Source organism: Aspergillus terreus, genomic scaffold (assembly GCF_000149615.1).
Source record: "Aspergillus terreus NIH2624 scaffold_7 genomic scaffold, whole genome shotgun sequence".
Classification (NCBI taxonomy): domain Eukaryota; kingdom Fungi; phylum Ascomycota; class Eurotiomycetes; order Eurotiales; family Aspergillaceae; genus Aspergillus; species Aspergillus terreus.
This window is the reverse complement of record NT_165930.1, coordinates 211,860-238,347: the sequence shown is the minus strand read 5'-3', so window position 1 is coordinate 238,347 and position 26,488 is coordinate 211,860. Positions and strand designations below refer to the sequence as shown.

Genomic DNA, 26,488 nt, shown 5'->3' with positions numbered 1-26,488 from the left:
TTTGATGCAGAAGGGCTCGAGTCGGGGCGATGGGGGGGTGGGGGTGCATACGGGTACCAGTTTGGGGTTGGGAGCTGCGATGCTGGAGATTTGGGGCCGACGGCAGGGTCGCAGGTCACTGCGTAGCCGGATATGAAGCTGGCGTCTGGGTCAAGCTGTTATGGCACAGGTCGGAGACCAGGCTGTCTCCAGGGTGTGAGGTGGGGGGGAACTCGTAGGCGTATCGGTTTCTCACCCATCCGTGCGCGGGATACTCGCCGAACAGAGCGTATCGCCCGCGTGTGGTTTGGAGCTGGGGAGTTAGGCGGGCAGAATGAGGAGGGGGTGATACTCACAGCGAATTCGGGGTAGGAGGGACTTTTGTGGTCGTTTATTCGTTTGCGGATCCAGACGTTCTGGATGTATTCCCCCAAAGGGTTAAGAAAGTATCTCCAGTAGGGGGTGAAGCGGCGCGGACAGGCTGTGTAGCCATCTCCAGACGATGGCCACGGGAACAGTGCCACATTGGCGGTTCAATAACACTCAAGACCCCAACCACTATCCACGGGAGTAGTCCAGCGGGAGGTAGAAAAAGAGCGCCTCGGGCACAGGTCGGTAGACGTTTCTGTCGGGGAGATAGGGTATATCGGGGGCGACCCATCTTTGAGTCGTGCTAATCTCATACCGCTTGATGGAGTCAAAGCTGAACTGGATGCCATGTACAAACATGCCCTGTGTTGGTTAGCGGTGGCTATGGAGATGTGAGGAGGACTCACATGGTGGACTAGTTCTATGCAGTCTTGAGGGACGGCGGTGTCGCCAGAAACAGCATGTTGCTCACGTCTGAGATGTATGACCATCCTCGGTCCAGAGTCTTGATGTACACACACCAGGAGGTACGCATGTTCGTCGTAGCCTAGGTCTTGGGGAACCAGTCTACTGAATATCGAGCAGACACACCAGCCGATACTATATCACAGCCCCCTTTCATACTTTACAGGGACAACCTCCCCTTTATTCAAGTTGTGAGTATCAAAATGCGCTTTATAAAGTGTGGTTTCTTCCGCAAAGCGCTCCCTCTGCTCAATATTCCGGGCTGGAAACGTCTCGCAAAATTACTACAGCCAGATCATCCGGAGAACATTGGGCAGCAGTTGCTGCTGGTGGGGACGTCCTCCCGACGATAGAGATCCCCAATCTCCGTATTCGTCTTATGCTTGCTTAGGCAGTTGTTCAATCTCTGAATTCTTTAACAATGACTAAGATTGACGCCGCGTATTACTCAGGTTGCTAATGCCTGGGAAGAGATAGAAATCACAAGTACTCAGCTTCCTAACGGCGCTCCAATGATGCACTTGAAAGTCTTACGTATTCATGCAGTGACTTGAATACATGACGACAAGACAGAAATGCATTATAGAAACTTGATGTATCTCACCCACATCTCTCCGACAATGAGGAACTTTTCTCCGTGCCTTAACAAGAGGATAATGCACTGGTTTTTCCGCAAATGTCCCGGCCGTTCTAAGTACATCGTCTGATCATCAGATCCAATCACTCTTATCACCGCATTCCGGTTCTCCCTCCAATCCGCAACTAAACCGTGCACATCGTCTGGCGGTGAGAAGAATCCTTGGGCATGTGTCCAGGTTCTGTCGATATAGAAACTGTCCGTTCGGTGCTCAAGTTTCTGTTAAATGGGAAAAACCTTAGAGACAGACCGAATAACACTCAAACTGGGTATATGCCTGGAGCCGGGCGTACCATAACTTTTATAATGTCTCTGCACTTTTCCTGAAGTTTATTCTCCGCGAAATCGTTGAAGATCTCACCATAGTAGCCAGAATAAGGTGTTTCCGCTTCCATGGCGTCGAGGTCGACTACGGCGATATATAACACATCGGCGATACCTATGGCGCCAGACAGCGCAGCCCCTATTATCAGTATCACAGCTGGTAAAGATAAGATGAACTGTCATACCCAAACAAAAAGCAGTGCGTGGCACTCTCTCTTGGTAGCGTCTCTGGTGGCGATGGTGAAAGGGAGTATAGTTGCTGCAAAAGACAGCATTACATGAGGTTCGGACGAGAAAGGTATGGTGGTGAGGGGTAGGTCGCTTTGAAGTATGTCGTGCTCCTATATTCAAGGATACATTGTATTGTTTCATGCTTCTAACATATGTACAGTAGATAGGGAAAAGCCACTGTTTCCGAATTTCGCTTCCCAATAACTTTGAAAAGACCGTTCCTTGGAAGCTCAGTCGATCGTGAACCTCATACAATGTGTCAGCATGCTTTTGGCTATCGCCCAATTACCAGACGTCACGGTTAGTGGAAGTATTTGTGATACAGCCCCCGAACCACCCCGGAAATCAAAGCCGAGGCCGTATCACTGCTGGAGCTCCATCCCCGGATGCGTTTCTCAACTGCATGGTATTATCTTAACTTCAAAATCTACGGCCGGCCATCCCTACAGGAGATCCTAGAAAAGCTACACATTCTGCACCCGATTGTAGAGGACATCACCTCCTCGAGTATGCCGTCAACTTGGTTCAGATCGATGACCATATACGGGTTGTTTCGATGGGTATTCCGCCGCAGGTCCTCTATCAGACGGCGAGATTCTCCCAGAACGACCAAATAGCGGGAGCATCCAATGGCCTCGGCGATGAGGTTGAGGATCTCAGCGGGGAGTCTTCGGAGCCGATCCTGACAAAAGCAATCATGGAGCACCCGTTAGACCGAGCGGGATAGAAGGCCCCCCGGATGGACGCCACCGTGGCCGACTTGGCCCCGGGGGACCGATATACCCTGCCGGTGGCATCGCCAAAGGCCTCCAGGTCGCCGAGGCTGGGCTGGGGCCCCGGGGGGTAACTAGCGATGAGAAGCTCATAACACGGCAGGTGCAGCCACATATGCGGCGTGGGAAAGCCATCGCAGGATACACAGTGGCTTGGACAATTGTGGGCAGTGTAATACACGCCATCGGGGTCTGATCGGGTCAGTACGGGTGGATGGATGGATGGAGGATGATGGGGAAGAAGATCGGAAGAGTACCGAGAATGGCGTCTCCGTCTGGGGCGGGTTGTCTACAGAGAATACAGCGGGTGGCTCGCAGATGGGTGGGTTGGGGGGAGGACATGCAGCGCTAGCATTACGTATGGAGTACTCCGTAGTATAGTTCACGTAGGAGAATATAGTTAAGATTACAAATCCATATGGCCAGACTGTCTAGAGTAGATCCGTTATCCCGATGTAGGACGAATCCCGGACAGACGGCTGCTTATGTGGGGAGTTATTAGGAGTATAGAGTATACTAAGCATGCTTCGGGCATAGGGGAGGGACATAGGAGGTACCTGGCGGACGACGATGAAACCAGCGAAAGACAAGTAGCTTGAATTGACCCGAACCCCGAATGACCCCGCCTACCGAAAGAGGAGAGACTGCCGCCGTTGGTGCTTGGCAGCCCGCTGTGGGGGAGCAGAATCATCTGTAATAGAATAAGAGAATTGTGATTAATAGGTATTATGCAGGGAGGGGGGTATAATAGCGAGTATTATGCGTCTCCATTCCTCCGCACCGTCGCCAATAATGGAGGATGATATAGTCTGCATACAGCGAACAGACGGAGTACAGATCTGGAGATACGGAGAACTCCATCAGTCAGCCGTACCGAAATGACCGTACCATACCGTCCCTTACACCAAACCCCGAATCGCTCTCACTGGTTGGTGGGAACCCCGCACGATCGACTGCAGGTGGGGACTGCCCGCCAATACGACGTTAGCGCCTGGTAATACCAATACGGTCCCCTCCTCCGATCCATCTCGCATCTGGAGCTCTTCTCCATCACGACTATTTAGTCCCCCACCTCTCTCTCTTCTTCTCTTCTCTTCCAATTCTTCTTCCTCTACTACTCTCTCTCTCTCTCCTATCTTCTCTATCCTCTCCCCTCCACTTCGTCCCATCCATCCTCCACCATGTCCGACCTCTTCACCACCATCGAGACCCCCGTGGCCAAATACGAACAGCCTCTGGGCCTGTATGTGACACCATCCCCCCCCTCGCCACCGATGTCATTCCGCTAATTCTTCACGCTAGCTTCATCAACAATGAGTTTGTAAAGCCTGTCGAGGGCAAGTCCTTCGAGGTCATCAACCCCACCACCGAAAAGCCCATCACCAGCGTCTTCGAGGCTACCGAGAAGGATGTCGACATCGCCGTCGCCGCCGCTCGCAAGGCCTTTGAGGGCGAATGGGCCAAGGTCACCCCCTCCGAGCGCGGTCGCATGCTCGGCAAGCTCGCCGATTTCTTCGAGCGCGACAGTGATATCATCGCCGCGATCGAGTCGCTTGACAACGGCAAGGCCTTTGTCATGGCCAAGGGTGACGTCGCCGCCGCCGCGGGCTGTCTCCGCTACTACGCCGGCTGGGCCGACAAGATCCACGGGCAGACCATCGACCAGAACCACGAGTCCCTGACCTACACCCGTCACGAGCCCGTCGGTGTCTGCGGTCAGATCATCCCCTGGAACTTCCCCATCCTCATGTGGTCCTGGAAGATCGGTCCCGCCGTCGCCACTGGTAACACCGTCGTCCTCAAGACCGCCGAGCAGACCCCTCTGTCGGCCCTCTATGCCGCCAAGCTGATCAAGGAAGCCGGCTTCCCCGCCGGTGTCGTCAACATCATCTCCGGCTTCGGTCGCGTCGCCGGTGCCGCCCTCTCCTCCCACATGGACGTGGACAAGATTGCGTTCACTGGTTCCACCATTGTCGGCCGTACCATCCTCCAGGCCGCCGCCAAGAGCAACCTCAAGAAGGTCACCCTCGAGCTGGGCGGCAAGTCGCCCAACATCGTCTTCGACGACGCCGACATCGACAACGCCATCTCCTGGGCCAACTTTGGTATCTTCTTCAACCACGGCCAGTGCTGCTGCGCCGGCTCCCGCATCCTCGTCCAGGAGGGCATCCACGACAAGTTCGTCGCGCGCTTCAAGGAGCGCGCGGCCGCCAACAAGCTGGGCAACCCCTTCGACATGGGCACCTTCCAGGGCCCGCAGGTCTCCAAGCTGCAGTTCGACCGCATCATGGAGTACATCAACCACGGCAAGCAGAGCGGCGCCACCGTCGCCGTGGGTGGCGAGCGCCACGGCACCGAGGGCTACTTCATCCAGCCCACCGTCTTCACCGACGTCACCAACGACATGAAGATCGCCCAGGAGGAGATCTTCGGCCCGGTCGTCACCATCCTGAAGTTCAAGGATGAGGCCGAGGCCATCAAGATCGGCAACGACACCAGCTACGGTCTGGCGGCGGCCGTGCACACCAAGAACGTCAACACCGCCATCCGCGTGTCCAACGCCCTGAAGGCGGGTACCGTCTGGATCAACTGCTACAACATGCTCTCCTACCAGGCGCCGTTTGGCGGCTTCAAGACGTCCGGTCTGGGCCGCGAGCTGGGCTCCTACGCGCTGGAGAACTACACCCAGGTCAAGACCGTCCACTACCGTCTGGGCGATGCTCTTTTTGCTTAGTATATATGAACATAGTTATGAAATAATGAAGTTTGTTCACTTTAGATATTCAATCATAAACTGGGAACACTGGAGTGCTCTGATTGTAGACTACACCAAAACAATCCCCATCCCAACCCCAAACCCCATCACCATCCACACCACCCACCCCAACCCAGCATACACCGCACTCCCCCCGGACGCCGCCGCCTCATCCGCCTCGCAGATCCTCGACTCGGTCACCAGCACCGTCTCCTTAGTCGGCGTCGCCTCGCGATCCGCCATAGTCGACCCATTCGCCAGCGTCCCATTCACCACCAACACCAACTCCCCATCCACAGTAACACTGCACACATCAGTGTCATTGCGCGGATCATTATAAATCCCCAGATACTCCAGCAACGCCGGCACAAAGCTCGCATTGCGATGCCCGTCGTCGCACCCGCACACCGTATACAGCGCGCAGCAGCAGTACACCGGCAGCAGATGCACAATATACGCGCCGTAGTCGTCATCATCCATGTTCAGCTCCGTCCAGTTGTACCGCGCCGCGTACCGGTACGCCCACGACGCGTTCGCTACCGAGCACAACTCCCCCCCGATATACGGGTACGGCGCCGTCTCGAAGTCCAGGTCCAGCCGGGTGGGTGTCACCCCGTTCGGCGACGTCTCCCCCGCTGTGTAGGGTACCCCCGCCCCGCCGAGGTAGACGTATTCGTGTCCGCTGAGCAGGTAGGATACGTCGTAGTCGCGCACCGATACCCACGCCCCGCTGCTGTTGTCCCAGCGCGGGTATGTGCCTGAGCCTTCCGGGGTGTAGCCGCCTGTGTTGTTGCCTGGGCTATAGGGTAGGATGGTTAGTTTATAGGGGTTACGTAGGTGTAGGCGGATGGGATGGGAGGACGGACCTGCCCGTGCCCGCGCGGTAGAAGTCCCCGAAGCTGCCTGTGTTCATCATCTCGATCGTCACGTTCTTGTCGTAGTAGCACATTGGTGCAGAGCTGCCGCTGCTGCTGCTGCCGCTGCCGCTGTCTGAGTCGTAATCGTCATAATCCGAGGAGGAGGAGGAGGAGGAGGAGGAGGAGTCCGAGTCAGAGCTGGAGTCTCCGCCGCCTCCGCGGCGCCGTTTGTATAGCCATTTCGCGTCGTCTTGTGCTAGGGCTTGTGCTGGTGTCGGTGCAAGACCCGCGTGTCCCGCGATGCTATGCGCGGTCAGCGCAGAGAGCAGGAGGGTCGTGAGGAGGACGGCGGGCAACATCGCTGCATTCTGGTGGCTTCTTGAGACTGCATTTTGTGGGGGGTTTGAGTGTTGATAAGGGGTGTTGGAATTGGCTTGGCAGGTGCTCTTTCTTGGACTAAGCGATGCCAAGCTCGTATTCTGGCTTGGCTAGAGGTGATTTGGGTCCTTTTAGTGGGTGTTGTGAAGGATCCGAGGTTGAGGGTTTAAGCGAGCAATCTGGTAAGCATTTTAGTGTGTGTATGGTTGCGGAGGATGGAGCGTTTGTACGAAGGCAGATTTGTCTTGCTGTTCGGGCGTATTCTGTTGATTAATAGAGTTATAGAGACAGGGGGGTTTCAAACTATTTCTGATAGAAATTAGACCGTTTATCTTATCTCCACTACTGCTTCTAGGTGCATAGAGTGCAGTAGATCACAGGATGCATATAGATTATGATAAGCTCATCGAGACTACAGGAATCCATCTTCTATCAGATTGGAGTACGGGATATCTCTCCCGAGGCACTCGGACCCCATTATACCGAAGGAAGTATATCAGATGCTCTCACCAATCATGAGCTACACTAGTACTTCTGCGCTTTTCAAGGCAGCGAAGAGCAGGATCTATCCGGTAGGGGGAAATCTGTTATCTGTGTTTATATCTATTAGCTTATCTGCTTTGGGGGCATGATGACAGTGGACATATCTTCATCATATGACTATGGCTACACTAAGACAAGAGGAAAACAAACGCTTCATATCATACATAACAATCATATCATCATAACGCCGGATTCGACTCGCTGCTCCGGTTCGACACCGGAAGAGACCCATCAATAAATGGAAAACTATCCCACAGCGGCAGCTCCATGCCCTCCCACCCGGAAAACGCAGGGTCCTGCTCGGCAGGGTCCATAGACGCCCACGCGTCAAGTATATTAGGCGTAGCCGGCAGTAAGTCATCATTCTCCATCGAGAACCTCGTAGGGTTGGCCAGCGGTCGATCACTGTTCAGGCTAAACAGCTTACTCACATACCGGTTCTTGTTTTGCGGCGCGTACTGCATCAGCCGCTGGCGCTGCTCCGCGATCGCGTTTTTCAGCGAGCTGAGGATCTCGTAGTAATGCGAGGCTTGCGCGGACTGCTGCGCCAGCGTGCGCAGGATCTCCAGCGCGCCGTGGAAGGCTTGCTCGACTGCCGTGTCGGTGTCTTTTTGCGAGAACAGCGAAAATCCTAGCACGAGGGCTGCCGCAAAGACGAAGGCCCTGGTTGTGTGAGCTTGTTATCGCGAGTCATACTGGGGGACTCACTTGAGAATGCACATGTTCCCCAGGAGCAGCCCCGAGTGATACACCTCCATGCATGTCTGCATCATGTACAGGGCTGAGTCGGTGCACGCATTAGCCAGCTTCACGTGCGCTGCATCTTCTTGAAGGAGGCTTTCGTTCTCCCCAGGGCTATTGCACATTCGCGCCAGACGAACGCCCAAGGACGAGATGAGAAACGGCCGGCTGACGATGATGACGGCGAAATGGTACGAGCATGCAATATGCAGGCTCCCGACGATGTGGGCCTGCGCCGTGTGTGGCTCTGTATCTGCGCTCGGCGAGGATAGCACCGACTTGGGAAGACTATTGCTCCATTCGTTGAGCTTCGCCAGCAGCGACTCGGCGGTGTCGGCGGAAGCGGCTGTCTCCCCGTACAGACGGACAATGATCTCGTCTAGGATCTGCGACATCCGGTACGAGGCGAGAAGCCTCTCTTCCATCGCACCAGGAGGCTCTTCCATCTCCCCCAGTCTTTCGTTGTATTCCGAGCGAATGTTGGCGGTCGCCGGCGGTCGTCCGAGGATCGAGCTCGACATGAGGTCCAGGGTGCAGAGGCTCATCCACACGCACGTTCTATCCAGGATTAGCATAGTGAGCCTGCAGATTCATCCACGACATACCTCTCTCGCTGTTCCTCTATCGTCCCCGCTTTGGAGTCCTTGAGATGGAGGCCTAATGCCACCGCGGCGCGAGCTGCAACGCCGAGGTACATAAACGCCGCGTTTCGACGGCATGCGCCCATCATGTAGAATGCCATCAATAGGAACAGTTTGACCAGCTCTAAGCTCGGGGTCTCGATCATCCCGGCAAATGCGACCCGCTGGCCGCGGGCAAAGAAGTACCGTTCCACCTGAATGGTGGTTGGGTCGTTTTGAGTCGATTGTGCGCCGATCGCGATTTTGATATCCCGTAACGCGGATTGGGTCCGGCTGTTGACTGTCGCGGGACGATGACTATTCACGTCTTCCGGTCGAGAGTCCGACAGGAGATAGATAAATCCATTAATCTATAATCATCAGCGCCAGTCAGGGGACTCCAATAGTAGACTCACAGCAATCCGATAGGAACGGAGGAGGGCGTGTATTTGCGACGGGTGTAGGCTCGGTTCCACAATTGGGGGGAGATCATGTGGTGTTTCGGTCTCTAGCATATCTTCGCTCTTTACATTGTGAGAGAACTGCGACGGTCCGATGTGTTGGGTCACGGTGTCGCGGACAAGCTGGAGGAAAGAGAGTGACGCCGCACGTCCCACGTAGACTGATCTGTTAGTTTGCGCTCAATAAACGCCTCCCTGTGTGGCGAAAGTCATACCTCGTTCGCCGTGCAGATTCCGCAGCATACGAGGCCGCGTCCGGTGCACGGCTTCCGGTGAGCGGGAGCCCAGCTCAGTCGACGTGGTCGACCGGTGATCCTGCGGACTGTGGTTCGAAATCGACGAAGACGGAGTGCACTGAGACTCCGAGAGAGGACTCTGAATCAGCCCCGGCTGGCGCACCGCGGGCGATCTCGCAGAACGAGACGTGCGCTGCAAGCTTCCACCCCGAGCTGGCACACAGCTCGCGGCGCGGTTCATCCGGATACATTTGGCGCAGGGGAATGTCCCACTGCATCGTTTCTTGGTCAGGCGACAGGCGATACATGCCTCGTAGGCACGGACACGCTGGTCCGGCGGGACCTTGGGTCGAGGCATCGTCCGGCAGCCTGCCCGATATACAGCGAGATGAATGCTTTTTAACGACTAGAGAGAAGGGGAGAAGTGGACATGGCGAGGGGAGACATGGGATGGACGACTGGGGAAGTGGGAGAGTGAAGAGGTGGAGTCGGTTGATATCAACTAAACCGGAAGACATCCGTGGTCCGTGCGGATCTGTTATCCAAACCGACCAGGCATCATTTCCACCATTTTTATTCGGATTGCATTGCAAACCCTGCAGACTCGGCAGATCGCTTGCGGTTGACCCGGCTCGGTACTGGCGGCTGTTCATCAGAGCTTGTGCCAGCGGTAGGAAATCCCAGATCCATCTGCACCTGTCGAATAACCTGGATGAACTGCTCTCTTTGCTGGCCGCTCTCAAAATCAAGCTCAAACCTTCCTTTCGGACCATCGATAATCAGCTTGCCTTTTTCAAAAAAGCAGCAGATCTGCTGGTCAAAGGCGAGGGGTATCCAACAACGAAATAGATTCTTCAGGGCCTGTCGGCTGAGGGTCGGTACAAGAGGGTAGAAAGAATTTTGAACCCTCAAAACCTCGTCTACCTTCTTTACACGTGAGGGTTCGTCTTCAAGGAGGGCGGCCAGAGCTTTGACTGTTTTGGGGGGGAAATCCGACCTCAGACCAAGCCATAAACCCCAAGAATATTCGGATTTAATGGCAGGGGAAAAATGTAGCATGGCAATGTCATGGAGTACGTTTTCTGCCAGGTGCGACTGCTTGAGCAACACCATCATAGCTTTGTCTTTTACCACCTGGCGCTCGTCGTCCAATAACATGACCAACGCTTTGGTTATATCGTCAGGAAGATGCCGCTGCGTTTCGAGCCACTCGGTTGCGTAGCAGGAACAATCATCCCGGCTATGTCTGAGCACGTGTACGAGAGAAGGGAGCAACTCGGATGGAAGCTCTTTTTGACTTTTCAGAGCCCCGGCTGCGCAGTTACGCACGTCTGCGTCTTTATCCATCAAAAAGTCGTGCAAGCTTTGAATAATCTTATCCGGGATCGGCGAGTGCTTCTGGATTGTGATTGCTGCAGACCACCTTGTTTCTGGATTCTCGAGGCATAAAACCAAGTCATGTAGAATCTCATCGGAGAGGGGCACCCACTCCCCAAGTTCATAAGCTGTGAAATCTCTCATTTCACTATCAGGGCCTTTTAGATGGTGGTGCAATGCTGGCAGAATGGCTTGTCGAAGACTTTTCTGTTGCCTGAAGTACCAAAATGTGCGTTGAAGTTTTCCCCAATTACCCTTCGCTTCCTCGAGAAGTTGTGCCATGCTATCGAGAGTTCCATCTGACAGGTTGTCTTGACTTGCCAACGCCCAGCCTGCAGCGAACCTTGTACCGGAGGCTTCTGCCTTGAATAGAAGGCTTAGCGCATGTCTGGTATCGTCTGGAAGAAGTTGACTCCTCAAGACCTGAATTGCATGCTCTATTTTGTCGTCAAGGTAGCCATCTATCGTAAAGTCTGCTTTTTTATTGAGCACTGAAATCATATCAAAGAGAACATCCTTCGGAAGGCTTTCTTGAGCGCACAGTGCTTTGCATGCGGCGGACCGTACTCTTGAAGATTCATCTTCAAGGAGCTGTACTAGGTCGTGAATAATCCAACCAGGTAAAATTTTATTGACCTCTAAAGCGGCAGCCGCCCTGTAGCGTACGCAGCCCAGGTTATCCTTGAGAAGCGTACCGAGAGACAGGACAGTGCTCTCTGAGAACTTATTTTGGGGTGCTAAAATTGGTCCTAGAGCGCCATTGGGGTAGACAATTTCATCATCTCCAAAGAGTAGCATCATATTTTGTATAACGTTCTCAGGAAGGTCGACCGCTGCCTTTAGGGCTTCGAAACTATCCCAGCTGATATGAGGATGAGGATGCCGTAGCAGCGATACCAGATCCTGGATGGCATTTCGGGAGAGAAACCTCTGGAACAAAACACTGGCTGCGGACCGACTGAGATACGAATCCTGATGGAGGAGGTCTCCAACTAGGATTGTCTCAATCTCTGTTGTTATCGTGTCTGGGGAGCTTTTTAACAAAGCTAATGCCATTTTTCTCACTGGGACGGGCGCATTTCCTTTGAGCAACAGAGCCGCTGCATCAAGTACATCTTGTGATATTTGATTTCCGAGTCCTAAGATGTCTAAAATATTTTCGTGATACCTTTCGTAACCCGGCCCGAGAAGTGTTGTGATGATGCGGCTTGGACATTCCATCTCGGCGACCATTCTTGGCCATGGGCTAAGTTTGCACTCAAGCTCTGCCCATTGAAGCAGCCGTTCCTCAAGCGCAAGTCTCAACTCCAAAATGACCTCATCGTCGTTCGCGGAGGCTACCTCACTGAGGCAATGCATGGTAAGTCGCTGGTGGGCTGGTCCCACCATGTCGCGAGGCTCACGGTCCAGTTGATCGAAGAAATCTTTCACCAACTCCCCACTTGGAGCATTTGGCTGCCAGCAGTTTTGTAAAAGCCCTGCCACAAAACGCCAATAGATATTATAGTGCGAATCATATTTCTTGGCCTGAAGGAACAACCGGGGTGCCATTAAAGAGTCCTTTGTTGATTGTTGACCCGCGCGAAAGCACGGGAGAGGCTTGTCCTGTAGCCAGTGCCTAACAAAATATCTCGCTGCAAAGAATTCTTGGAAGGTCAAGTGGAGGAAATGAAAGCTCTGTTCGTGTCTCTGGAGAGTAGCGTCTGAGGTACGCAGAAATGAGACCTTTCGAAGCACACGGTCGCCAGTGCGAGGAAGCTTCTCTCCGTTCCGTTTACAAAGTCTGTAGAAGGATTCTCGGTCTTTCAGCCGAAATTCGATAATGTCGTTGGTGAGCCCGTGGAAGGCGAGTGCCTCAATCAGGTTGATCTCGTCGAATATATAATCCTCAATGTCCGACTCGAAGATGTCTTTCACTTTCCCCTCCGTCAGCGGCATTCCTTGGTCATCTCGAATGCCTAGCTGCAGTATATCCTTTCTCCACAGCTTCAGCACAATTGCCTGATAAATGCTGGTCATTGTCTGTGGCCTCCCTTCCAACCAGTCTCGTTCCCAACTAAAGCACAATGCGTCCAGCTGGATAGGGATCCGCATGAGGCTCTGCATGAGTGTATGCTTTTGCAAGAATGACTCAATCTCTCTCGCTATCCCACCATCCGACACAATCTCCGGGTTGTTGATGTAGTTGTTAACCTGGTCCGGAAGAAATCCGATGGTTTCTAGTTCGAGATCGACAGTCCCGAGATCGATTTGGTCCGAGGGACGTGGTCTTGTCGTGATAATGGCCTGCGGTTGCTTCAGTAGATGGGACACAAACCCGTACATTGGCATGTCTTTATCTAATTCACGGGATATTTCGTCGAGGCCATCGAGTAAGAAAAGTACTCGGTTGCTGAGGGATGGATCCTCGACAGCCTGCCACAATGCTCGTGCCAAGTCTTTGCCGTCAGGTTGTTGAGAGAAATATTCATCATAAAACAGATTTTCCAAGTTGTACGCAACGGCCGTTTCCGATCTTCGTCTTAGCCTGCGCAATGGAACCCACAATACCCAGTCGAAAAGGTGGTTCCACATTTGATGGTGCAGGTGGTCATAAATGATCTTCTTGCAGAGAGTCGTCTTTCCTACGCCGGCCCGCCCTTCTATCAAGATGCGTTTGGGCACTGAAGGCGTCCGAGACGGTCCCGTGCGTGGTTCAAATAGAGACGGCAAGGCGATTATGTCTGTGTCCTTGTCTGCTTGCACCTTGAGGCGTGACATGAGAGAGAATGACTGATGATTCTCGACGACCTCTCGTGAGCGCTTCACCACTGCCAGATTTATATAACAGTGGCTCATTGGGAGTATTTGACCCGAAATACGCTCTATACTCAGCCGCTTCCCTTCAGTGTAGAAAGCCTTCAAGGCGGAAGTCGCACGAGAGGATCGAATGGTGGCTGCCAGCATTTTGACATCCTTGGTCAGCTTTCTCACAGCTCCACTGGATATTATCATGACATCTCACTTACGGCCCGATACCTCCGGATAGGAGAGGAGCTCTTTTGCAACAGCCGCGGCAGCTGCAGCGGCATAGGGGTGCCAAATGTCGTTTTTGTGCGAGTCCGCATAGTCGGAGATTCCACGAATAACGATGCAGCGGAAATCGTTCATAAGGCCTGCTGCCTCCATCTCAAAACAGATCGCCCCCTCGCTGCTCTTACTGATCTTGTCCCGTTCCCTCGCATTCTTCATCACGCGATCCCCTGATGCGATGACCCCGTAATGAATGAAAGGTTGATCCGAGGGGTTGCGGTCCTCCCGGGTAACTGTCTTTTGTCTATCGCAGAACTGGCAAGTCCGCTGATCTATGCAATGGTCATAGTCGGATTTGAACAAGATATCCGTCTCAGGCGGTGGTCTCTTATACTCAGACAGTGCTGGAAATCTTCTCAGCATATGCCCTATGTGACTTGAGACCTTGTTGGATCGCACGCGGTGATCAGATTCCATTTTCGGGAGGATAGACAGCCAATCCTGGGGCGGGGGCAACAAGAATCCTTTGCGTTCAAACCCAGTTGTAGTCTGCTTTCCTAGATCGTATTGCACGACACCACCGTGAGTCCCAGATGGAACACTGACCACCACATCCCCCAGACGAATATCGGTCGTGTCGCTGGGCACGCCGCCTCCAATTCCCACGAGCAGTCGAAGCGTGACTGACGGGAATGTGCGCGCTAGATCTCGCGCGACGACCGCAGCGGAGATCGTACCTTGGTTGCCAGCAGGCAAGGACACGATAACGACGTTGTGCTGACAGAGCCGTCCCAGAACGTACTTGTTTGGGTCACCGTGGGCGGTCGGTAGGGGCTGATGTTCTTCGTCCAGCATATATCTCATTGCACTCAACTCGACCTCAAGGGGAGTGAGCAGTGCCACTGTATATGCATCATGAGATAGATGTTTCGTCTTCGTTTCCATTGTACCTTGAGGTTGCCAGCGTATCTCGTGATCGGCGCACATGATTTGGCCTACACGGTTTTTAATCGTCGACTCAACCATCAAGTATGCAAGAAACCATCAAAATTTGCCAGCTCTCAAGCCTCATGTGCTAACCGAGATGTGTATAAGAACGAGTATCAGATTGCTTGGACGGGTTCTGGATGGTGAGACCTCAAAAATTGGGTACGAGTGCAAGAGGGAAGGCAAGGCGCACCAGGCAGCATCGCGCCCGGGATGTGCAGGGGCGGCGCAGTCAGATGTACTACAATTGGTACAGGCACCAGCCGGCGGTTAGATCACGTCTACTTATTGGTCCATGGCGGACTGTGGGTAAATCGAATACCAAAGACTAAAGGGGACAATTGAATAGGTAGCCTCAAGGTACAGAGCAGAAGGGGAAACTACCGGCCATTACCATTATCTGACACTTTTAGTTTAGTTCCTCGCATTCAATAACAATAACTCGCTTGAGTACAAGCTCACCAGTATAATTCATCAATTACTCTCTTACGATTATCTGTCATTAGATCATTGTCAGACACATGCCTGGCTGGTAGTTATAGCATTAGGCTAGCTGATCAGTATCGGGTATAGTCCCAATACTATATCGCCCTCCCAAAGTAGTGACTAGTGAGAGTAGCGGAGACCTCATAGGGGATCCCAGTTTGTGAGATTTAACTGCTTAGTATGGTAAAATCTTTCTGTCTATTACCCTATTCCTAATTTAGGTTTTCTATTTTACTGACTAGTATGCAGTTAATAGAAGTAATATTTGAATGTTTTGCACTGAACTCTAGTAGTGATGAGATAAACAATAGTTACACCAGAGTCTATCGTAGTCTAGAGAGAGATCTTCTTAGAAGTATGTCCCGTTCAAGCTCCACACCAACTGGTTGCAAAGTACAGAGTCTACTATTTCTATAGATTCTGTAGATATTCTAATGTATATCTTGTCTCCTGTCCTTGACTATGTTCGCCTGTTGCGAAAGGTGCCTGTATATGCTGCAGTCTGTATACTCGGACATCCTAGTCTGTACCATCACAACTCCATCTCCGGCGCCAGATCCCTCCACAGCGCACAATGCTCGGTCAACATCGACGAGACCAATTCCATGGACGTCGCATTCGTCTCGATCTTCAGCCGCTTGCCATCGCCCGATCCCCAGCGCCCCCACTCCGGCGCGTTGCGGTTGCGCGCCACGTTCGGATCCAAGTACTTCACAAAGCTGATCCAGTAGTCCATCACTATCGGAACGACGGCCTTGTTCACCGTGTTGTAGCTGGTCGTCTTCTCGTGTCCTGCATACCCCACGCCAAAAATCGCACTCATCTCGAACGTATGCGGAACTCCCACCCCCGCCGCCATCAGCGCCGGCGCGCGCACGTTGTACCGGTAGTTCCAGACCTTGCTGTCGGAGTCGTTCCGCTCAGCCATGGACATGGTGATGAAGTTCCCCGGACAGGTGAACGTCGCGTCGCCGTATGCGGCCGCCACCGAGGGGAAGTAGGCGTTGTGGTTCGGCACGGGGGGCATCAACGGGTATGCGCGCTGGATGGCCTCGAGACTGGCCGGCTGCAGGTGCGGATAGTTGGCTTTGAGGAAGGAGGCCATCTCCGCTGGGGTCGATGCGTTGTTCACGAATTCGGTGCCCTCGTTGGTGTCGTCGCCCACCAGCAACGGCATGTTTAGTGATTTGCCCTGGCTGAACAGCGTGTAGAGTTGGTCTTGGATCAGGTCGCCGTCGATGACCGGGAGGAAGTACCAGTACGGGAGAAGCAGGCCCTCGGCGCCAGGGAAGGATGAAACGACATTTGCTTGCAGTAGTTGGTCGAGGTTGGCCGCTCGAAGACACTCCATCGGGGATTCTGCTTCGCTGCACCCGGCGTCCTCAACGAACCGGTCAAACTGGAACTCCATCTCGGACACAGTCCGCAGGGTCGGCCAAAACGGAGACTCGTATACGGCTCCTATGAAGAGTCGGTCATCACGACCGCCGTACGCCGTCATGTGGTGGGCGATGGAGCCAGCACCGGCAGAGTCTCCGTGGATCACAATGTGCTCCGGATCGCCTCCGAACTGGGGACGTTAGTATCTGGTCGCGGGTTGTCCAGTGAAACTGTACCTGCTGGATGTGCTCTCTGATCCAGAACAGCACTTTTCGCTGGTCAAGCAGCCCGACATTCAAGTCGCCGTCCTGTCGCAGCCGCTCGCTGGCCAAGAACCCCAGAGCTCCCACGCGGTAGTTGAAGGCGACGTAGACCACATCAAAGCCGGATTCTTCGATCACTTTGCTGCCGTTGAAGTTCGCGTTGGAGTTCCACGCGTAGCCCCCGCCCTGGATGTGCACCCAGACTGGGAGCTTCGACTGCGCCGTCGCATTGCTGGGAGTAAACACGTTCATGTAGAGACAGTCCTCGGCGAACGCCACGCTGACGTTCTGCCCAACGCCGACGCATGGCCGTCGAAACTGCTCCTTTTAGCAACGGTCCCGGAAATCAACCAAGCATCTTACCTTGGTCGCATCTTGCACTCCGGACGCGTCCACCGGGTCCCTTGGAGCACGGAATCGCAGGTCGCCTAGGGGTGGTGCGGCGTAGGGTACCCCTAGATACTCGTCGATGCCGGAAGGCAGTCGGTTCCCGCGGTATTGGGAGTGGCCCAGGGTGACAATTGGTTGCTCCAAGCAGAACACACCGGCGCCATACAACAACGCAGCAAGCGCAGTAGCGAAGTACATGTCGACAACACGGCGCTGACCATCAGTGGTCTCTCGCTTTCGCTCCTGGAACCTCGATCATCTTTGTTGCTGCAGCCCCTTGCGAGTCACGTGGGATGTGATTTCAAGAACAGTGAGTCCGTCCATCGACTGCAGGGCTTATCACATCGGACTTGATTCAGCGGTCTATTGGGTTGGTGTAACGTGGTGTAGATGGTCGACGAACGAGGCAACCAGCTGTTGTCTGGAGCGGTCGGATCGCCCCCCATTCTGCATTCACACATTTCGTATGGAGGACAGGCACATAGACCTTCATAAGAACGGAGAATCCATATGTGACCTCATCTTCTCTTCTGTCGACAACCGAAAGATCCGACGAGCTTCTCCATCAGGAACATCCGTCCAGCCAATCACCGGGCCGCAGTGACATGCGGCATAGAGACATCTTCGACACTTCAGCATGAGCTCTCGAGAGAAGACCAGATTCAATCCAGACCCCAATGCGTCCTCTCTTGCGTCTTTCATTCGTATCCAACTTGCGCCTGGCGACTCGTCCCAGGCTCCCGATCTCCCGGTCGGCCCGCAACTTCTATACCACAACACCTTCCCTGACCAGCGCAGCCAGCATGACCAACACAACGAGCCTTGATATGTCGAATAGACAGCCCCAGACAAACCACCGCTCGTTATCCCTGTCGCAACATGAAGACGACCCGGAAATCCGCCAAAAATACCGCCCATTCATCCTCGAAGACACCGCGGACTGGGTCAGCACATTGGAACTGACAACAGCCCTAAACATGGCAGAAGCCAACCTGCAGACCACCAACTCGCGACTCAAAGTCCTCGTCCTCTACGGCAGTCTCCGCCGACGCTCCTACTCGCGCCTGGTCGCCTTCGAGGCGTGTCGGATCCTCTTCCGCCTGGGCTGTGACGTACGCGTCTTCGATCCGGAGGGCCTCCCCGTGAAAAACGACACCGACCACGGCCACCCGAAGGTGCGCGAGCTGCGCGAGCTCAGCCGGTGGAGCGACGGCCATGTCTGGGTGTCGCCCGAGCAGCACGGGAACCTGGTAAGTCGTGCCTTACTTCGTCTGTGCGTGGGTGCAACGCGCTGACACGCGAGTCGTGTAGACGGCCGTGTTCAAGAACCAGATTGACTGGATCCCGCTGAGCACGGGGAGTATCCGGCCGACGCAGGGCCGCACGCTGGCGATCGCGCAGGTGTGCGGCGGCTCGCAGTCGTTCAACGCGGTCAACTCGCTGCGGATTCTGGGACGGTGGATGCGCATGTTTGTCATTCCTAATCAGTCGTCGATCCCGAAGGCGTACACGCAGTTTCCGGACGAGGGGCAGGCGGACGACCAGCGGTTGATGGCGAGTGGGAATCGCGACCGGTTGGTGGATTGTATGGAGGAGTTTGTCAAGTACACGATCGTGATGCGGCCCCACTTGGAGCTTTTTGGGGATCGGTACAGCGAGCGCGAGGAGGCGAGGGTGAAGGCTGAAAAAGGGAAGAATACATAACATTTGATTTGAAGGGGATAGAATTTAGAGATAGACAGGGCTTGAACCTGCGAGGTACTTATTATGGAGAGTCTTAATAATGCTTGTACAGCATGGTAGAGCCGGATCTTATCCGCGTCAGTCTGTCGCCCATATGAGGACAATCTGGGTCGTGAAACTCGGAATAGGGAAAGACTATGTGTAACATTCTGTTATATTGAATGTAGAGTGTTTGGATGAAGGATAACTAGTCGCAGTGTAGCGGGTTGAGGTGACTTGGGGTTTGAGGATGGTGAAGTATACAAGTGTACACTGGGGCATATATATATCTCATCATGGATGAACATTCTGATGCTACATAATCACGGGAAATAGAGCAAATTCGACCGAAAGAGTTCGTACTACACTATAAACCACCATATACATTCAATTAGTGCATACTATTTACTCTATAGACGATGTTATGGCCAGGTATAGAGCCCAAAGTGAGATGTATCGGCATGCCGAACAATCGGGCCGAGGACCTGGGTCAGGCAGGGGTTCAACTGGGGTTCAACTTGGCATAATCATCACAGGAATATGAATCAGAATAATTGAGTAGGCTCCATAAAGAACCACGGTCTAGACAGCGATAGAATCAATTGGATTGAGTAATGGATACGGAAGAGTGAAAATTTTCCTTCTGGTGGGGGCAACCGGAAACAAACCAGACAAACAGGAAAAATTCGCTTGTGGCTAGCGCAGGCGGACAGGCCCCGCCCGAAAATATAAAAGGAGGGCCTCCCCCCATCATTCTGGAAATCAAGCGACTCTACGTACGTTCTCCTCCCCCCCTACCTTTGGGATCATCCTCCCTCTGGTTTCTCTGAAGAATGTCACTAACAACCTCCCAGTTCAAAGAATCACTTTAGAGTAGACGTCTCTCATTGAGCTTTTCTAAAAAGCCACAGAATCTCCACCCTTGCTGATGACTGCTATGTCCTCGATGCCCTAAAGTGAAGCCGTGTTTACTTCCGCCGCGACCGCGTCCGTTTCCGCATCTTGATACGCCTTGTCTTCGGACGAGCGTGTGTCGGGTGTCTGGGGCGGGCATCGGTCAAGGGAGTGGTGATGATCTTGACCTTGTCTTGACGTCGGACTTCGGTCGGTCGGACTTGGTGGGTGTCGAGGAGGTCTGAAAGGTGTTTTTATTTTCCATTTATGTTGTGGAAACGGAGAGTTGCTCTATACCCAGATAGTTGAATCAAATGCCTTCATTAATACGGACAATTTTATATTCCTGTAGCCTGTAAATATTCGAGATGCCTGCGACCCTTCTTACACACCTTCGGTCGAAACCTCTACCGTTTTGAGTCATGTGAGCGTTTGTTAGGTGACTGCTCTTGGAACAGAAAAAGGCAGTTGTACTCGGTGAAGCTCTGGACTCATAGATCTCGTAGATTTGTTGAGCTTCTTGGCCGTGTTTAAACCTTCAGGTGAAGGATAAGAACGTAAGGAGTAATGGCACGCTGGGCGGGCACAGCAGCATACTCGTATGCTCTTGCGTATTGCTGACATTAGTCACATGTCCACATCAGAATCAGGCAGCAAGGTTTGGGCCTGAACATCTTCCTGTCACCCTCCACCTTTTGACAAGAGCTCTTGCAAAAAGGGGAAATCATGTTGCAAAGCACCATGAAGCAGTGCTCACCTTTCACAACCGAATTTGATGCCCTGGTCAGCAACCTCCTCGACGAATGGCATGTTCCCGGGATGTCAATCGCCATCGTGGATGGCGAGCGGACGTTTGCAAAGGCAAGACTACGGAACAATTGGGCGTTATATATATTGACATTACCAGGGCTACGGGATTGCCGTTTTTCCGGCCACCAAAGCCAGTCCAGAAACACTATACTACACTGCGAGTACTACAAAGTCTTTCACAGCTGCCGCAATGTCTCTAGTCATCGAGGATAGGAAAGATAATTCGAAGGAAAAGTTCACAGCTGAGACCATTGCGGATCGTCCCATCCAGTGGACAACTACATTGGCCTCTATAATCCCTGAAGACTTCGTCGTTCCGGATGAGTACGCAACCGCCCACATCACGGTTGAAGATGCCTTATCCCACCGTACCGGTATGCCTTGCCATCTGAGGCACTTTGGCCCGAAGGGCTCAAAACGAACAGTAAAGGATGAAGTGCGTCAACTGCGCTATCTACCCTTGACTGCGGAACTGCGCGCTAGATACATGTATAACAATCTCATGTACACTGCAGTTTCGCATGCAATTGAAAAAGTAACAGAAAAACCCCTTGGTGAGTTCCTTAGGGACAGAATTTGGAAACCACTGAAGATGGATAATACCTACTGGACATCGCTAGATGAACACGCCAACCACAACACCTTGGCGCTCGGATATGCTTGGGATGCAACAAAGAACCTATACGTCCCTGAGCCGCTGCCAGATGTCGCCAGTGCATCTGGTGCTGGGGCGATGATCAGCAGTGTTTTGGATTATGCAAGTTGGATCAGATGCATGATATTCAAAGCCGGTCCACTCAGTTTGGAGTCTCATAGAGCCCTCACCCAGCCGCGGAGCATAATAATCGATGACGAGCAAAACCTGTTCCGCGAACCGCACTTCTATTCTTTGGGCTGGACACTCGATTCCTATCGGGGTGAGCAGATCATTTGGCATAATGGAGGCGAAACTGGTTATGGTACTACGATGATGTATTTTCCAAGTCACCAGCGGGGCTTGGTGATGGCAGGGAATACTTCGTTCACAAGCAATATAGTGCAGACGATCCTTTATATGCACCTATTGGACCATTGGTTATCAACACCCGAAACCGATCAAGTGGACTGGAACAGCCTCATCAAAGGCAAGATCTACGAGCATCGAAAGAAACAGGCTGATGCGAAAGAACGGCTTTATCCGGACCTACCTGGGTTCTCTATCCCTCCTGCGCTAAGACTTCGAGAGTACACAGGCAATTACTATCATGCTGCTTATGGAGAGTTGCTGTTCCATGTGGATAGGGACGGTAAGCGACTCGTGGCAGACCGGCTGTCCTATCAAATCTCCATCGTGATTAGCATGGAGCACGTGAACGGTGAATTCTGGCTTGCCACCTTGATGGAGCAAAACAAAGATCCTCGAGATCACGAGAAAGTTCGAGCCGAATTCAGGATTGGTTGTAATGGTCGAGTGAAAGAGATTGGTCTTGATATGGAGGCAGAAATGGGTGGAGAGCTGATTTGGTTCCGGAAAGGAATTGTTTAGCGTTCTAGCGAAAGGAACAAACCCCTTTACTCCTTCGGGATCAGGTCTCACACAGATTCGAAAAAATATAGCGAATACGATAACGCGCCTAGAATTGGATCCCATTCATTGTAGGTGATTAAGGGAGACTAAGCACTTACATGATCGAGAGAGTGAGGGTCTTTATTTCGGGCGTATCTTACGTGATACTATAAAAATCGAAAAGTATAAGCCCGTTGCGGATGAGCGCCTTGGCGCCAGGGTCCTGGAAATAAGCTCGTCACTGCGGGGAGAAAAGAGTATCTTCCCTCTGCTTAGCTGTCTACTCAGTTGAAATAGTTGTACGGTCGAATCAGGTGTTTGACCTACTCATACTTCAGGCCACCATTTGTCTATGGGTATCATATCATACATTCATCCGTACTCCGTACGCACATCTACTTCCCTTCCGCCTTCCCTTCACCCTCCTTCTTCGTCCCTCCCTTGTTTTTCGACCCCCGTCCACCTCGACCGCGAGACGATCCTCCCTCCGGCTTCCCTCCCCGATTCCCATTCCCACTCCCATTTGCATTTGCATTCCCTCCACCGTTCGTTCCCTCGCTGCGGTTCTTCCCCCGTCCCTTCTCCCCGCCCGGATTCATCTTCCGCTCCAGCACCACCACCTGGCTTTGCGCCACCGACACTGGACTCGCCGCAATTGCCTTCTGCAGTCCTTCTGGTTCTGCAAAGTCAACATACCCAAAGCCCTTCTTCTTGTCGATCTCCACCTTCACCACCTTCCCAAACGGCGTGAACGCTGCCTCCAGCAATGGCTCCGTCACTCCCTGCGATGGATTGGCGTGTTTCAAGAAGGCCTGTGTAGCTGTAGCTGTCGGCGGTGCTGATGCCTGCTTTCCCTTGCCAGATTTGGATGCCTTGGGTGTAGCCGTCGTAGCGGGAGGCGTGCTGGTGTCGGCGCGAGACGCCGCCTCACTCGGTGGTGCCGTATTTCCTTTAGACTTGGCGTTTTGGGAACCGCCTCCCTTCCTATCCTTTTTGCCAGATTCTGACGATGCTCCACCCGCCTCAGTCTTCCCGGCGTCGGGGTCCGCGCCGCCGCCTTTCCCACCACGGCGACGACCGCCAGACGGAGCGAGGCCCAGGTCTCGTTGGAGGATCTTGGCCGCTGCAGCGACATTCCCGCGTTCGCGCTTGCGTTCTGATGTCGCGGGCGACTGGCCATCCTTGGGCGAATTCTGGCCCGTAGAGGACTTGGATGCCTTGGCAACATTCGCCGCCTGCTTGTTGGCGGCCTTCACAGCATCGCGGGTAGCTTTGTCCGTCTTGGACGATTTCTTCTCCGACTTCTCCCCATCCTTGTCCGAGCGCTGGAGCAGTTTCTTCGCCTGAACCTTCTCGGATTTCCCGTCTTTGTCACCCCGGTGCTTCGATTTCCCAGATCCGTCTTTGGCTTTGTTGGCTTTCTTCTCTTTGATATACTGGACCAACGGCGTTGTTGTTATCGTTTCCTTCTTGTCTTCGGGCTCGCCGGTGGCTTCCACGGGTGCGGGTTTGGCGATCGGCTGCGTCAGACTCTCCAGGAAGGCAATGAAGTCGGGGTCCTGGTCGATTGTCCCCTGACGGGCGTCTTTGCGCACGCGGCTGCCAGGGATTTTGGCGTACGGGGCAAACTCCAACGCCGCCGGTCCTAAAAGTACCGGGTCGTTGGAAGTGTTTCGCGCATCAACGAAAGAGGTTTGGCGGACTTTGTTGGACAATGGTACAATGTATTCGCTGGAAACAACATGGATATAGGCGCGCGACGGTCGAGAAGGTTTGGCGGGACTATACAGTATTAGTTTGCTCATACATCGAGATCTATATCAACGGCGACATACTCTTTCGACACCTTTCCGGGTTTGTACTGAAACCAATCTACCTTGCCGGCGCCCACCTTCCACTCATCACCGATAGCGGACTCAAACTCGTTCTGCGTAAGCCCTGGCGGAAGCCGACGGACGAGGAGCTTCAGGCGAGGCGCGGGCGGTTTGGGCGCCTTCTTCGGAGCGGCGGTAGGTGCATTCTTCTGCGTTGCGGCGACAGGGATCTGGAGGACTCCCCCGGAAGATTTACCTGTCGGAGCCTGTGCCATCATGAGGAGAGTTCATGGGATGGGGGAAATGTGATGGGGAAGAAGTTGGATGATGAGAGGGAAGAAGAGGTCAGGTGCGGTACCCACGATTCCTCAGGCACCCAGGCCACTACGGCTGAGCACATCAGCCACCCACGCGGTCATCTCTGCGGGGAAACAACTCGCAACTGACCAGCTATCCTATACATATCCTCGTCCTTCTATATCGGGCTGCGGTCATCTGGCTCCCTGACATTCACTCGCTTATGATTTGATTTTCTCTCACTTTTCCGTGACACCTTTTACCGAATCTCTCCCTAGTCCGCCACCCTTAACCAGCCTGCTCCGTGCACCATGGTCGACAGTAAGGTGCCCCAGCCAGGGCCGGCCAAGTTGAAGCGCAATGCGGGACCCGATGAGTGGCTGGAAGCAGCAAAAGACTGCAAGTATCTCTCGGAAGCACACATGAAACAGCTGTGTGAGATTGTGAAGGAGTATATGATGGAAGGTGGGCGTTCTCCTGCGCCTTGCGCCCACTCACCTGACCAGTGTGTTCTATACAGAATCAAACATTCAACCGGTCTCCACTCCCGTAACCATCTGTGGTGACATCCACGGCCAATTCTACGACCTTCTGGAGCTGTTCCGTGTTTCAGGCGGCATGCCTGATGGATCCGATGTCGAGCCTCCCAAAACATCCCCCTCCGTGATCACATCCGACGACATCGAACCCCCATCCACCATCACAGACCCGAAGCTGCGCAAGAAGTTGAAGAAAGGTGGGGATGGAGAGGAGGATGATGAGTCTGCTTCGAATACCAGTCAAAGAGGTCGCTCGTCCAGCGGGGGCTCTGGGGAGCTCGCTCTGAACCGGAATTTCGTCTTCTTGGGCGACTACGTTGACCGGGGCTATTTCAGTCTGGAGACGCTGACATTATTACTGTGTCTGAAAGCGAAGTACGTTCGAGCTGTTGAGTACGGATGTGGCGTGAATGCTGACCGCGATAGGTTTCCGGATCGGGTGACGCTCGTGCGTGGTAACCACGAGTCGCGACAAATTACCCAGGTGTATGGGTTCTACGAGGAGTGTTTCCAGAAATACGGCAATGCATCGGTATGGAAGGCCTGCTGCCAGGTCTTTGACTTTATGACGTTGGGTGCTATTATCGACGGCCGGGTGCTGTGTGTCCATGGGGGCCTGAGTCCTGAAATCCGGACCCTGGATCAGGTCCGCGTGGTTGCGCGGGCCCAGGAGATTCCCCACGAAGGCGCGTTCTGTGACCTCGTCTGGTCGGATCCTGACGATGTGGAGACGTGGGCTGTTAGCCCTCGAGGAGCCGGTATGGTGACAACCTCACAGATGATGTCTCCAAGCTAATAGATCATGCAGGATGGCTTTTCGGTGACAAGGTGGCGGACGAGTTCTGTCACGTAAACGATCTGACGCTCATTGCGCGCGCACACCAACTGGTGAACGAGGGCTACAAGTACCATTTCGCCAACTCGAACGTGGTGACGGTGTGGAGTGCCCCCAACTACTGCTATCGCTGCGGCAATCTGGCGTCGGTCTGCGAGGTGGGCGAGGACCTGCGGCCGACGTTCAAGCTCTTCAGCGCCGTCAGCGACGACCAACGACATGTGCCCACGTCGCGGCCGGGCCGCAGCGAGTACTTCTTGTAACAATATCGCATGGAATTGTCTGCTTGCTCGTGATCTTCCAGACCTGGTCTGGTGGCACGGGGTCAATGATTTGCACCGGCGCTGGCGTTCGGGGACGTACATGGTTACGGGTCCCTGCTCCCATCGAGCAGGGACAGGGGATGGATATCTTATATACCTCGGGTGACGATTAGAGCATAATTAATGACGGTCATTGTGCATTGAGCTGTCTGGTGTTCAGCCCTGTAATGCATCGTATCACTAAGTTTGTGCAATCTTTGACCTGACCCGGTGGCACGATGTCTTCGGCTATTAGGGACCGAGTCGGCACCCCGACTGCCAGACATACCCCAGGTCGGGAAAGATTTATCCATGCCACGACATTGAGTTACCGTGCCTGGTGTTTTGGGTACTCCGGACGGGGCTCCGGATATGCGGAGGATTGTGTGGGTGCTGATTGGGTCAGTGGCTGCCAACCCCGGAATGCATTCCGGGGTGTCGGGACTCATCCCGGAGACACAATCA

General features: G+C 53.5%; 9 protein-coding genes across 9 annotated transcripts; 4 read left to right on the top strand and 5 right to left on the bottom strand.

Moving 5' to 3' along the window:
* Positions 1 to 3,959: 3,959 nt before the first annotated feature.
* ATEG_05020 (aldehyde dehydrogenase family protein) lies at positions 3,960 to 5,512 on the top strand (the record flags this gene model as incomplete). Its single annotated transcript, XM_001214198.1, has 2 exons — positions 3,960 to 4,021; positions 4,081 to 5,512. 2 exons carry the CDS (start codon positions 3,960 to 3,962, stop codon positions 5,510 to 5,512), a joined length of 1,494 nt encoding a protein of 497 aa, XP_001214198.1.
* Positions 5,513 to 5,602: 90 nt separating this feature from the next.
* ATEG_05019 (uncharacterized protein) lies at positions 5,603 to 6,749 on the bottom strand (the record flags this gene model as incomplete). The annotated part of the gene is made up of 2 exons (XM_001214197.1): positions 5,603 to 6,332; positions 6,400 to 6,749. The coding sequence occupies 2 exons, from the start codon at positions 6,747 to 6,749 to the stop codon at positions 5,603 to 5,605; spliced, it is 1,080 nt and encodes a 359-aa protein (XP_001214197.1).
* A 741-nt stretch (positions 6,750 to 7,490) lies between these two features.
* On the bottom strand, positions 7,491 to 9,187 carry ATEG_05018 (fungal specific transcription factor domain-containing protein; the record flags this gene model as incomplete). Its single annotated transcript, XM_001214196.1, has 4 exons — positions 7,491 to 7,974; positions 8,020 to 8,610; positions 8,658 to 9,043; positions 9,089 to 9,187. The coding sequence occupies 4 exons, from the start codon at positions 9,185 to 9,187 to the stop codon at positions 7,491 to 7,493; spliced, it is 1,560 nt and encodes a 519-aa protein (XP_001214196.1).
* Positions 9,188 to 9,942: 755 nt separating this feature from the next.
* Positions 9,943 to 14,745, bottom strand: ATEG_05017 (uncharacterized protein; the record flags this gene model as incomplete). The annotated part of the gene is made up of 2 exons (XM_001214195.1): positions 9,943 to 13,610; positions 13,755 to 14,745. The coding sequence occupies 2 exons, from the start codon at positions 14,743 to 14,745 to the stop codon at positions 9,943 to 9,945; spliced, it is 4,659 nt and encodes a 1,552-aa protein (XP_001214195.1).
* Positions 14,746 to 15,763: 1,018 nt separating this feature from the next.
* Positions 15,764 to 17,462, bottom strand: ATEG_05016 (uncharacterized protein; the record flags this gene model as incomplete). The annotated part of the gene is made up of 3 exons (XM_001214194.1): positions 15,764 to 16,801; positions 16,848 to 17,192; positions 17,238 to 17,462. 3 exons carry the CDS (start codon positions 17,460 to 17,462, stop codon positions 15,764 to 15,766), a joined length of 1,608 nt encoding a protein of 535 aa, XP_001214194.1.
* Positions 17,463 to 18,067: 605 nt separating this feature from the next.
* On the top strand, positions 18,068 to 18,968 carry ATEG_05015 (uncharacterized protein; the record flags this gene model as incomplete). Its single annotated transcript, XM_001214193.1, has 2 exons — positions 18,068 to 18,514; positions 18,576 to 18,968. The coding sequence occupies 2 exons, from the start codon at positions 18,068 to 18,070 to the stop codon at positions 18,966 to 18,968; spliced, it is 840 nt and encodes a 279-aa protein (XP_001214193.1).
* A 1,912-nt stretch (positions 18,969 to 20,880) lies between these two features.
* Positions 20,881 to 21,848, top strand: ATEG_05014 (serine hydrolase domain-containing protein; the record flags this gene model as incomplete). The annotated part of the gene is made up of 2 exons (XM_001214192.1): positions 20,881 to 21,607; positions 21,733 to 21,848. 2 exons carry the CDS (start codon positions 20,881 to 20,883, stop codon positions 21,846 to 21,848), a joined length of 843 nt encoding a protein of 280 aa, XP_001214192.1.
* Positions 21,849 to 22,631: 783 nt separating this feature from the next.
* On the bottom strand, positions 22,632 to 24,325 carry ATEG_05013 (putative nonsense-mediated mRNA decay protein Upf3; the record flags this gene model as incomplete). The annotated part of the gene is made up of 2 exons (XM_001214191.1): positions 22,632 to 24,018; positions 24,072 to 24,325. The coding sequence occupies 2 exons, from the start codon at positions 24,323 to 24,325 to the stop codon at positions 22,632 to 22,634; spliced, it is 1,641 nt and encodes a 546-aa protein (XP_001214191.1).
* Positions 24,326 to 24,658: 333 nt separating this feature from the next.
* sitA (TOR signaling pathway phosphatase SitA) lies at positions 24,659 to 25,984 on the top strand (the record flags this gene model as incomplete). The annotated part of the gene is made up of 4 exons (XM_001214190.1): positions 24,659 to 24,812; positions 24,868 to 25,261; positions 25,313 to 25,644; positions 25,695 to 25,984. The coding sequence occupies 4 exons, from the start codon at positions 24,659 to 24,661 to the stop codon at positions 25,982 to 25,984; spliced, it is 1,170 nt and encodes a 389-aa protein (XP_001214190.1).
* Positions 25,985 to 26,488: the final 504 nt, after the last annotated feature.